This window comes from Macrobrachium nipponense, chromosome 47, assembly GCF_015104395.2.
Source record: "Macrobrachium nipponense isolate FS-2020 chromosome 47, ASM1510439v2, whole genome shotgun sequence".
NCBI lineage: Eukaryota > Metazoa > Arthropoda > Malacostraca > Decapoda > Palaemonidae > Macrobrachium > Macrobrachium nipponense.
This window is the reverse complement of record NC_087222.1, coordinates 25,335,995-25,348,394: the sequence shown is the minus strand read 5'-3', so window position 1 is coordinate 25,348,394 and position 12,400 is coordinate 25,335,995. Positions and strand designations below refer to the sequence as shown.

The following is a 12,400-nucleotide window of genomic DNA, read 5'->3' as shown; positions in this document are numbered from 1 at the left end:
AATAAAAAAATAAAAAAAAGAAATAATAAAAAAATAAACGAAATTCCCCAGTCTTTCAGAAGACGCACCCGTGCGTTCATTAGGCCGCCGCGAGCGAGCGCTTTCCTTTTGTTGTCTTCGCCTTTTGTCCCGCGAGGAGTACGCCTTGTGGAACGCGGCCGTGATTGGCTTTTGCGGGCGGGGTAAAAAAAAAAAAAAAAAAAAAAACTTTCTATAGCTCGTTGGCGGACCGCTGTGGGAAATTTGGGGTTTTTTAACGTGCGGGGAAAACAGATATATGTTAAATAGATCATTATATGTGGTAGAATTTGCTTTAAACAAACGACAAGCAACTCAAAAGTGGATGGGAAAATGTGGCAGTAACCATTAACGACAATCATAGGCCTAAGCGTAGGCATTACAACCCAGTCTAAACGTCCATAACCTGACCCAATATAAAATGCATTTGTCTAACTGAAGTTTTGGGGCGTTGGGGGTGGGGGGAACCATTGGTCATGTTTAACCCCCCTCTCCCCAGTCCTGGAAACCACTCCTGGAAACCACAGGACGCCCAAAATCAGGTTCTGGAAACAGATAACCATCCATCCTTCAAGAAGAGGATTGTGTTTGTTTAATGTCAAATTTAGACTTAAGAATGCTTCAAACGGCCATAGCAACATTAATATCTTACTATATAATAAAGTTTTATTATATTTAAGTGAATTGATAATTATATTTAAGTATAAGAGACTTAAATAAATTGTTTTTTTTTTCGTTTTGGCAAAACTCTATCGGTTCTGCCTGAATTATACCGAGGGACGTAATAACTAGCTCGTTTAACCTCCGGTAATCAAACGACCCAATTAGATGCTCGGCTAATTATGGCGTGAAATGATACTAATGATAATTATAATAATGATGATAATAATAATGATAATTCGACACGGTATCGGTCTAAAGACTCGAGAGACATTATGAACGATTAAGGCTCCGCTGCTGACAGACCGCCCACGCACGAACGCACGAACACCCACATCCTATATATATAATTTCACATCCTTTTGCGGATGTACGCACGCACGAGCGCCTTCCCCCCCGACCTCTATTCCTCCCACGACGCCCCCCTCCCTCCCCCCATCTTACGACGGAAAAGAGGTTTAATTCGGATCCTGTAGCCGACTCCATCTTCTTCGGCGGCTTTGTTCGTCCCGAGTCGGTCGTTTGTTCACTGTCTGTGTGTGTCTGTGACTCTGTGCGCGTCTGTTCAGTGTCTTGGCGGACCCGTGGCAGGTGTGTCTGTGCGTGTGCGAGGGACAGAGATAGATATAAAGAGAGACGAGGAGATAGTTTCTTTAAATATATATAATACAAAGATATCTGTTACGGAGTTCCTCAAGGTAGATTATTAATGACTATCCTCCCCCCCCCCCCCCGACCTGCTCCCGTCATCTACGAAGGTAAAGTTATTTTATTATTTATTCATTTATTTATTATTCATCCGTTTGTCGTCCGTTTTCCTATTGTCATCTTCGAACTTAATGTTCCTTCTATCTTTTTAATAAGTCCGAACGAGAATAACTTTGGAATTTATGAAAGAAAAAGAAGATATTTAAAAAAAATCCTTTTCTTAAATCGAGGTATAGTGTTGCCGTATGAGGCGGATGGGATTATTAAGGTTGCGCATTGGTTGGGAAACCCGTCTTTTTTGGGAAAAAGTTACTTTGAATGCACTTGTGTCGTTAAATCTACTTATTTCTACTTATAAGTGCACGGGGAGGTTTGGTAGGGAGTTAATGGTCACAGGTATTACTTATGGTGTCTAGGATTAGGCTTATACGTTGAAGGATTAGTATAATAATGAGTCTTACTTTAGGATTTCCCGATGAGGTAACTTTTCTATATAGTCACCTGGGCTTGAAGGACACAGGTAGATCCTCCTGTATCCTATATACATCATCTGTAGGATTAGTTTGGTGGATTTAAAATCTATATATACCGTAAATACCGTCTGTAGGATTATTTTGATGAGTTTAGAATCCTATATATACAGAGTCTGTTGGATTAGTTTGGTATATACCGTCTGCATGATCAGTTTGTTGGATTTAAATCATTATATATACCGTCTGTAGGATTATTTTGGATTTAAATTCTATATTTGCCGTCTGTAGGATTATTATGGTGGGTTTAAATCCTATATATACCATCTGTAGGTTTATTTTGGTGAATTCAAAATCCTGGAATCGTATATCTGCCGTCATATCTGGAAGGATATACCCAACTTCTGGAAAAAGAATCCAGCCTGTTGGTTTGAGAACTTCCAGGAAAGAATCCAGCCTGTTGGTTTGCGAATTTCCAGGAAAGAATCCAGCCTGTTGGTTTGCGAACTTCCTGGAAGATTCCAGCCTATTTGTTTGTGAACTTCCTGGAAAGATTCCAGTCTGTTCTTTTGTGAACTTCCTGGAAGCATCCAGCCTGTTTGTTCGCGAATTTCCTGGAAAGATTTCTAACGAGGGATATAGGCCTATAGTAGCTGTTTGGTCTTAAGCTGGAGTATACATTGACAAACGACAAAGAAAACCTGGAATTTATTCAACAAACCACAAATAAAACTAGGTATTTACCTTTCGTAATTGTTTTGTTAGGCCCAAGGAACGTAATTAAGACGTAAGAGGAATTACAACACCTGAAATGACGTAAAAAAAATTAGACGTAACAGAACTCGGTGTTGGTTGGTCTAGATAATTAGTTGTAAAAATGATTAGTAATTGCCATATAAGGGCTGAGCCGCTGAATTTGTATATATAACCAATTTCCTATCTAAGATGACAATGAATTAATCTCTCTCTCTCTCTCTCTCTCTCTCTCTCTCTCTCTCTCTCTCTCTCTCTCTCTCTCTCTCTCTCTTTCTGTTCTGTTTGACTGTTATAGTACTATATTTGTAATCAGAGAGAGGGATTCTTATATCTACATTATTTAAACTTTACGTTACAAGAGAGAGAGAGAGAGAGAGAGAGAGAGAGAGAGAGAGAGAGAGAGAGGCGTTCTTACGTTGAAAAGGGTATATTGAACACGGAAGTTAAACCAAAAAGTGAAGAAAAAAAAACCCAACCGCGTGTCTATAGCCGTGAATGAATTCCTATGTATACGGTCTATTGACTCCCAACCGGAAGTGGCGGAGTCGTTCTTCCTGTGTGCATTTGTGCATTCGGTTGTGCATGCACGGGTATGCTTGTGTATGTATGTGTACGTGTGTATGTGCGTGCATATACCCGAGTTAGGTCTAGTTAAGTATTCCAACTGAGTCTATACCAACAGCTTCTGTGTAATGTCATTGCAGTTTGGGCACGAGGCATAAATATATATGTATATATACATATGACCCCAATTCAACGTGCTCTCTCTCTCTCTCTCTCTCTCTTTTGTGCTTTGAAGGGTTCGTTCAGTGACTGATATTGTGCAGACTACTTCTGCAATATGAAAGAACCTTTTCATGCTGTATGACTCCATTTGCCTAGCAGAGAGAGAGAGAGAGAGAGAGAGAGAGAGAGAGAGAGAGAGAGAGAGAGAGAGAGAGAGAGAGAGAGAGAGAGAGAGAGAGAGAGAGCTAATGATTCTAGCGGTACTAGTAATTGATCTGTCCCTGATAGAGTGGCTATAATTACGTCACAAATTATGAAGGATAAGAAGCTGTTTTTGACTACTTGGTCTCAACGAGTTATTTTAGTAGACCTATTTCTTGTTTTTATGTTTATTTAAACTTTTTTTTTTAAATGACTTCTTAAGCCCTTGCTTGAGTTAATGAAGCAATCTGCAACATTTTTTAACTTTAAAATCGAATGTAGGCCTACTGACGCCCATTTAGGAGGACTTCTAAGCGTAATTAGGCCACTATACCCTCTAGAGCAGTAGGCCTATAGAAGTCTAGTATATAGATTTAAATTTTCCTTCGCCAAATTTGTTCGCGAAACCCACGATGGTATTAACGTGTTTTGGTGGATATGGGCCTACGCTCTCTTGTTTTACTACGGTTCAGCTGAATTTGGCAGAGCGTGTGGGGTCTGTGTAGGGGAGGGATGGCCCCTCCCTTAATTGCAGTATGTAGTGCGTTGTAGATGTTTTCAGAACCCATTAGGCCTAGTCTTTGCCCAAGCTCCAAGGTCCCCTTCTCATTTCAGAGCAGCTGAGCTGCTTCAGACTAGGCCTATGAGAGTCATGGAGGGTTAAAATGACTAAAAAGTGTCTCTTTCTTCTTCCCCAGATGACGCCCAACAGCATCAGAGGGACAGAGATGAGGTTCCTCATGGTGGTAGCAGTGGCCTTCAGCCTGCCTCTTCGCCCTTTCGCTGCCTCAACTGATCAGCACCATCATCGATCCGTCAGGGAAAGTAAGTATAATATCTATATATAATATATATATATATATATATATATATATATATATATATATATATTTTTATATGTAGTATGTGTGTGTGTTCAATCACCCTAGTACAATAGTTTGTATCTGTTTGACATCTAGTGTACTTAAAATACTTAAAATCATTACCTGTCAAGTAGGATGAAGTCAGAAAAAATACAATAATTATCTTCCATTTTAAAGGTTTGTTTAATCCTGCCATTTCTCTCTGCAATAAACTTTTTTTTTTTTGTACAGAAATAGAGGCAAACAGCTTAACAAAAAAAAATAAAAAAAAAATAAAAGGCCTTTGCTCAAATCAGATTTTTTGTAGAGATAGAGAAATTCAAGCAAATAATAAAAGCAGAATCTTGACCATTTCTGTACTGCTGATACCAATACAAGTGAAAGTCTCTGAACACTTTTGTTTTTATTAAGGTTGTATAGGTGCATCTTAAAGTCGTTCACATTGCACTCTGAAAAGATTTGGTTTTCTTACAAGTCGTGGACCTAAACTGTATCTAGCTAGTCTGAAAAATTAGACAAAAGTCATTCAAACAGGTTTCTGGGCCTTGGAAACTAACCCTCAGTCTCTGTACCTTGATCATTATAGCACTGGAAGTATAATTCTTGCCATAGCTAACGTGCCAGTACAACATTTTTCACCAAATGGTTACATTATACTCTTGAGAAGTCTCCCAGCATAATATTCGAGTTGCTTGTACTACGTGTTATTTTTAATAAAATGTTCCTCCTCTGTTCCAGCACTGCTCTTCAACATAGGCACCACCCCGGATCCCAACCAATGCACAACACCAGACGGCTTAGAGGGAACTTGCATAGACCTAATCTCCTGCGACGAGCTGTACACAAAGCTCAGGTCTAGTCCTACGCCTGATTTTATCAATTTCCTCAGAAAGTGAGTGGTATTATTTGTAGTATTTTCTACCGTGTCCTTAGAATAAGATAATTATTTCGATAGTTTTCTGTGTTATAACAAGAGCTGTGAAAGGCCAGTTTTGATTTTGTTTAAAAGTAATATTGTCCAAAGTTGTCAGACCTTGCATCAGAACATGAATTTAATTGCATTTTATTACTGGACTACCAGAGGAGTGGCTGGCAAGTCACTGTAGCTAAATGCTCTAAAAAAAGGATGGTGTAGATCTTGACTACCTTGCTGTGTAAGTCTGATCTTTCAGCTGCTTTGAGACCAAACCCATACTGTAACTCAGATTTCCAATATAATAATATCTTTTCAACCTCGCAGGAGCATATGTCGCTACGAGAAGACTACGCCCGTCATCTGTTGCAAGAAGACTCAGCCGGTGATAAGCACTGCTGAGCCTGTCAACATAACAGGTGAACCTGAAACGACCACGCACGACGTGACCACAGGTAAGCTACGAGGTGCTAGGAAACGGTTGTATGATAAAACATCCCAGTATTGCTTAGGCCTAAAGTATATATAATAATATATTATATATATATATATATAGATATAATATTATATATATATTATATATATATATATATATATATAGATATATATATACTAAATATATATATATTAACTATTAAAAGATTATATATATTATATATAATATATATAATGATACCTTATCAGGCACTCTGCCATTCAGCTGCAAATCGAGCACCGCCGGTGTAGCTAAGCCTTTACGTGATAAAGCATTGATTTACAGTGTTTTTACAGAGTATTTACAGGCCATTTAGATATTTTTTTGTAATTTTCTTACAGTTGCAACTACAGAGGCACCGCCCACCACCCTACCACCGCCCACAGGGGAGAAATTGTTACCGGAAACCTGTGGTGCTGGATTGGACATCGCCCTTCGTATCGTAGGGGGTACACCGGCGCCCGTAGGTGAGTCTGTCTCTCTCTCTCTCTCTCTCTCTCTCTCTCTCTCTCTCTCTCTCTCTCTCTCTCTCTCTCTGTGTGTGTGTGTGTGTGCACATCTAGGCCAATGGTATGCAACTATTTCACACCACCGTAGGCCTAACTTTATGCATTTTCTTCCTGAAGTCCCTCTGAAATGAGTGTGTAGTACCTGTCTCCTTCCCACCATTTCACACCACCGTAGGCCTCTAACTTTACACAATCTGTACCGTTTCCTTCCCGCAGGTCGGTATCCTTGGCTGGCTGCCCTGGGATTCGAGGACGGCAAGGGCGTGGTCGAGTTCCTGTGCGGAGGTGCCCTTATAACGAACCAACACATCGTCACGGCCGCTCACTGCGTCAGGAACAGGAATGACTTGTGAGTGGGCATGAGAAGGGTCTTTTTTTTGTTTTCTGTCGGTCATGGACGTTGTATATTACTTTCCAACTGTCTCTCTCTGCTTATGTGTGTGTGTGTGTGTGTCTGTCCGTGTTTTTGTTCTCGCTGGAGTGTTTTAAGAGAAGTTTATTCAGAGAAAAATACTATCAAAGAAGCATTCTTCAAATCAAGCTTAAATAACTTGAGAATATTACAGTTACCGCCAGTCACGTGGCTTGTTTTCTCTTTGCATAATCCTTAGCCTAGGCCCAGTGTCTTCTCTGAAGCCTATAAAGTTAAATTGTTCACCTCCAAGCAAAGGTACTATACTGTTTTTTTTTTTTCATCTGACCATCCGCTTGTGGTGGTCACGCATGGTAACACTGCGTGCCCGCTTTAAATAGTTGCGCTATGTGAAGTTTTAGGTAAATAAAAGGATATGGGTGTTGCAACTGAAAGTGTTTTAATAATATTCTGTATGCGAATTACACAGTTAATATTCGAAGTAGGATATTATTTCAAGGCCGGGACGCAGTGTTACCATGTGCAAACACCACAGGCGGATGGACAGATGGAAAAATGGTCATATATCAGGTTTAGATGAAAGAAAGGAATTGGGAGAAGGTGGAGAGAAGTGGTATTAGCAAATAGGAGGTTCCGTAAAGCTGTGAGAGAGAGAATTGAGGATATGGTACCACAGGGAACTGGTCACTCAATCAAGAGTAGGCCAAGGTTTGCAGAGCTCTACAGCTGGTAAATATTGACATTTTAGAGTTGTCAGAACTGGGAGATGTTCGGGAATAAGTTAAAAGATGATAAAGACAATCTGAGAGAGGTATCAAAGAATACCTATAAGTTAGCCTGTATGAGAGAGAACCACTTTATGGGTCTATGTCAAGTCAGACAAGAGGTCCATACCCTGTAATTGCCCCATACATGGAGAGTAAATTAGAGTACATTTAATTACATTAACAGTATTCAAACTCTCCTCTCCACCTACAGGAAGGTAGTGAGACTAGGGGAACACAACTTGTTGACCGACACGGACGGACCTCATGAGGATTTCGGCATCGCAGTGCGGATCGTCCACGAGAACTTCAACACAGTCTCCTTCGCTAACGACATCGCCATCCTGAAGCTGGACCGGAAGGTCACTTTCAGAGGTGGGTCTAGCTCTCAAGATTTAGGTGACGCGTTGATTTAGAATGCTTACAGGTTGATAGCGGGATCTTTTAGCCTTTGGATTAGACAGAGGTGGCTTGACAGTAAATTCGACCAGGGCTTTTTAAAGAAGCGATTCGTTCCTTTACATGGAACTGCGGGGGTGATATTGTATGAATATAGATAGAAAACTATCACTGCCATAGAGAATTTGTGCCATTTTGATATGTGTTTAGTACTAATAGAAGGCCTACTTTTAGTCCAGTACCCCAAGAATATATGAGAAATGCTAAATAATATATAGAAAATACATTTCGTCCACTAAATAATTCGAGAATCCAGAATCAGAAGCCATACCCCAGCCTATATCTCTATATAACTTCTTGAACATTGAACTCTCTTGCAGATCGAATCAGGCCTATCTGCTTGCCTCTGGAAGGACCGTTCACCTCCGAAGAGCTGGTTGCCAAGAGGGACCCGGGCATTGTTGCAGGATGGGGCACCGTATCCTACAGTGAGTATGAGATGGTGTCAGAAAGTTGTTCATACAAGTTACACTTATACTGAAGTCTTCATTGTAAGTTTTTAGAAAACTTAAACACTTCATTCTACAGGCAATTTACAGAAGTGTCCATGAACAGATTATATAATAGACTCTGTAAGATGAACTTTAGGCTTAGACATTGATCAATTCTAAACAGTGATATATCTCAGGCCATTCCTTTTCAATAAGACAGTAAGTTGGGTGACCAAACAGTGCGTATAAAGTGTAGGTTTAAAAACAGTCCATAAGGCGTTATTGACTCTTAAGATGCTTACACATCTGATTACGAATTATTCTCGACTTTCAGATAACGTCTCCTCAAGCATTCTGCTTCACGTGCAGTTGCCAATTATCCCGGAGGCGGAATGCAAGTCGAAGTACGAAGCCTTCAAGCAAGTGGTGATAGACACCACAACTCTTTGCGCAGGCAGAGGAGGAAAGGATGCTTGTCAGGTGAGAGATACAATTTGACCTCGGGCAATGTTTGTTTTGGGGAGGCCTACTACTTCATATCTTCTTTGTTTACGCTTGGAGGTTCCCTCAGGTGATGTTTGGTTTTGAAAACAGTATATGGTCATAAAGGTAGGCCCTTTATTAACGTCCTTGTTTACATCAGAAGATTATTCCTGTAGGTTATGTTTGCTTTGAGGATAGCAAGGTTGTAAGGTTAGTACCTGTCTGAAAGTACATTACTTTTATCCTCCTTGTTCAAATGTGGAAGCCTAGTTTTGCTGAGTACTTGAAAATTCTGTAAAAAAAAAAATATCTAGCAACAAAACAATGTCTGTCAAAGCACCCAGCTACAAAACGATATGTGTAGGATACTGTAATGTCTTGACTTCTTATCACCGAACGAAAAATCCTACGCGTGAGCCTTTCAGAATGATGATGGAAACGATATTATCATCAAATCCTTTTCATTTTCAGGGAGATTCTGGTGGCCCCATGATGTACGTCCACAACAAGAAGGCCTACATAGTCGGCGTGGTCTCCTTCGGGTTCAGATGCGCCGAACCCAAGTTCCCCGGGGTTTATACCCGCGTCCAGCACTATAAGGAGTGGGTTTTAGCCCACCTGAACTAAAAAAAAATCCCCTCTTGGATAACAAATTGGTGGTTTTTGTAAACTGGGTTTAAGAGCTTTTCGTATAGCAAGTATTTGGACGAGTGTAAATCTTCACTTTCGAAAATGATATTTTCCAAAATGGACTTCTGAGTAGGCCTGCTGTCTTCAGATATCATTTCTTTATCAGATTCATGATTTAACATTGTCAGCGTCTCCACTTTTATGTCATGTGATAGTGGTTCATTGTTTACTGCTGGTCTGTTGGTGGATTTTTCAATATGAAGTAAAATTTGTTTGTATGACCGTCACGCCGTCGCCAGAGGCATTTACCCTTCTTCCCAATCTTATACTGCCCGCGATGCTATTATGTTTGTGTAAATCAGTTCTTATGTCTTATTTCCTTTCTCTTAAGATATTTTGTAAGAAGCTTACAATGTCTTGAGCTTCAAGATTCACAAGAAGCTGTCTCTGTCTGAGCTTCCAGATTCACATTGCTGAAAGGCGTCTGGTAAAAAAAGTGGATATTCACTGCTCTATATCATTCTTGCACTCTTGCATCAGAGAGTAAAGTTCCTTCAAGACTTAATCACTGTCAGAAGGTTCTTCTAAGGTTCAGTGTTCAGTCCTGTGGGAATTCTGAAAGATTACTACCCCATGGATTGTCAATTCATCACCAAACCATTTCTCCAGTCAGTTTTCAGGTCAAAAACCAGTCACACTCCCAAAAAAATTGCTGGTTCTGTATGAATTAATCACATTCATTTCACAGACAGAAGTAGAAACTAAGCCTTGGAGAATCACACTAACATTCCAAGCTCAAAGTGACCATGGAATAGCACTTTCCAAAATCAGGACAGCTTGGGTTAAAACTGAAATCTTAAGGAAACCCTCACCATTTCTGCATGTAGTCACCTGCACGAGTCTCTCTCTCTCTTCTGCTGTTCAAGTTTTCAATTGGTAGTTCTCTGAAGGGGGAATTGTAATCTGTTCTGTACTACGTACTGTGAGGAATGTTTTAATTGAAATCAAGACTGTGAAATTCCATTTGTCTTGCTTATATGAATTATTCTGAAGCAGGTATAGGAACGCAAACGGCATATGGGACTTGGCATTCTTTTCTGAATCCACTTACAGGTTTATTTAAGCACTTGCGTACTTAAATACGTTAATGTCAAATGTACTTAACGTGAGTATTCTACTGAATAATGTATTGTAATTATGATCTTTTTTGTAAACGATATTACAAAAAATAGGTGGTCTTGTTTTTTTTTTTTTTAACTAAATAAGACAGATATGAATTGTCAGTGATATTTTATTAAAGGTGCACTTTTTAGCTACAGAGTTTGATGGCATTGGTCTTCAGACTGATGTTAACTTGGCATTTACTCTTTTTTTATGTATTTTCTGAAAAATTACATGTTTAAGTGAATTAATATAAATTTAGCTAATTTTAGACCTATTTAATCATTAAATATATTAAAAATAAAATGGTAGGTTTGAATTAACTACACGTCACTCTTCAATCATGGTTTTGTACTATGGCAATGTTTGTTAATTTAATTTTCAAAAAAGCTACCTAGTATAGCAGTTATAATAATCTGCAGACCTTAAGTAAGATTATGTAAACAAACAAATTTTAAACCTCTACTTGGATGCTGTGACCTTGAACACTTTATTATGATGAGTCTATAAAAAATATTGTTACTAAGTTTTATCGCACACAGAAAGGGGTCCAGACCCTTTCTGCTCTTAAATATATATCTATAACTATTCTGTGATACTTTATATCTTATATTCGAGTTTATCAAATAAAAGAAATTTACCTCTGGTCTGTGTTTTGAAGTCTCCCGAGTCGGTTGGGAAATTGCAACGCCTTACGGAAGTTCCCCCTAGCCTGCTTTTCTGCCCCTGTTCAGAGCCTGGTGACCCATGTCCCCCTGTTCAGAGCCTGACCTATGTGTCTTTGTTCAGAGTCTGACTTAGACTCTGTCCAGAGCCTGGTGACCTAAGCACCTCTGTCCAGAGGCTGACCTATACGCTTGCTCTGTGAGATTGCATAAGCTGTTCTGTACTACAGCACGGGCTGAGCTAAGAACATTTGATAACAGCACTGATGAGAGGTACTTCAGACAGGCTGTTCATTCTCACAATGGCTTCACAAAGAGATGAATTCCACGAGGTTAAAATAAAGAAAAAGAAGAAGAAGAAACATTGCAAATAGAGAAATAGGCTACAGCTCTCCATGCAAACCTGTCAGCTCTGTACAGAGACGGGAATTTAGTTTAAAAAAATCCAAGAAATTAGGCTATTTTGAATACTTGACAACAGGAATGTCTGTGTACAGTCATTTCTCAGCTCTGAAGTGACAGTTGGGCACCTAAAAACAGCTAAATACAAAGATTTTGGCCAAATTTTGAGAAAATATTGTGTTCACTGCTTAAATTACTATAAATTTTTGTGTTTTCCTTAATTGTGCATCAGTATTAAACAATATAGCTCTACGGGAAACATATCTCATGTTAATTACAGCATACGGGCTGCATTTTGTTAGGCACATTACAAAAGCTAAGATTTTGTAATGTACAAGAATCTTAGAGGTGACAGACCAAGGATTATGGAGATATGGTTGCCAGACATAAAAACACTCATTAAATTCAAACTCCTCGGCTGCTAAAGGTCCCATATTATTATTAGGAAGTAAGGAGATTGATTAAAAACATCTTTTGGCCAACGTATTACGTCACTCTCCATGGTTCTGTTGTTGGTAAAACCTGTTTCATTTATTTGTTTAGGCCTATATGGCTCTCAATCGATGACCAGTGACCTTCGAGATAATCTGAGAGAGAGAGAGAGAGATTAAATATATGAAAGCCAGACAATTCCGCAAATGTATCATAGAAATATTCTGCATTCTAGTTCCCGCCAAAATAAAACTCGAAAACCGAGGAGATATGTGTGTAGTTCATCGAACTCTTAGACTCT

At 39.3% G+C, this 12,400-nt stretch overlaps 1 protein-coding gene across 1 annotated transcript; it reads left to right on the top strand.

Moving 5' to 3' along the window:
- The first annotated feature begins 1,426 nt into the window (after positions 1–1,426).
- LOC135204777 (venom protease-like) lies at positions 1,427–10,460 on the top strand. Its single transcript, XM_064234953.1, has 10 exons — positions 1,427–1,436; positions 4,238–4,364; positions 5,141–5,294; positions 5,643–5,770; positions 6,132–6,257; positions 6,516–6,648; positions 7,651–7,811; positions 8,216–8,323; positions 8,661–8,806; positions 9,281–10,460. The coding sequence occupies exons 2-10, from the start codon at positions 4,238–4,240 to the stop codon at positions 9,434–9,436; spliced, it is 1,239 nt and encodes a 412-aa protein (XP_064091023.1). The 5' UTR covers positions 1,427–1,436; the 3' UTR covers positions 9,437–10,460.
- Positions 10,461–12,400: the final 1,940 nt, after the last annotated feature.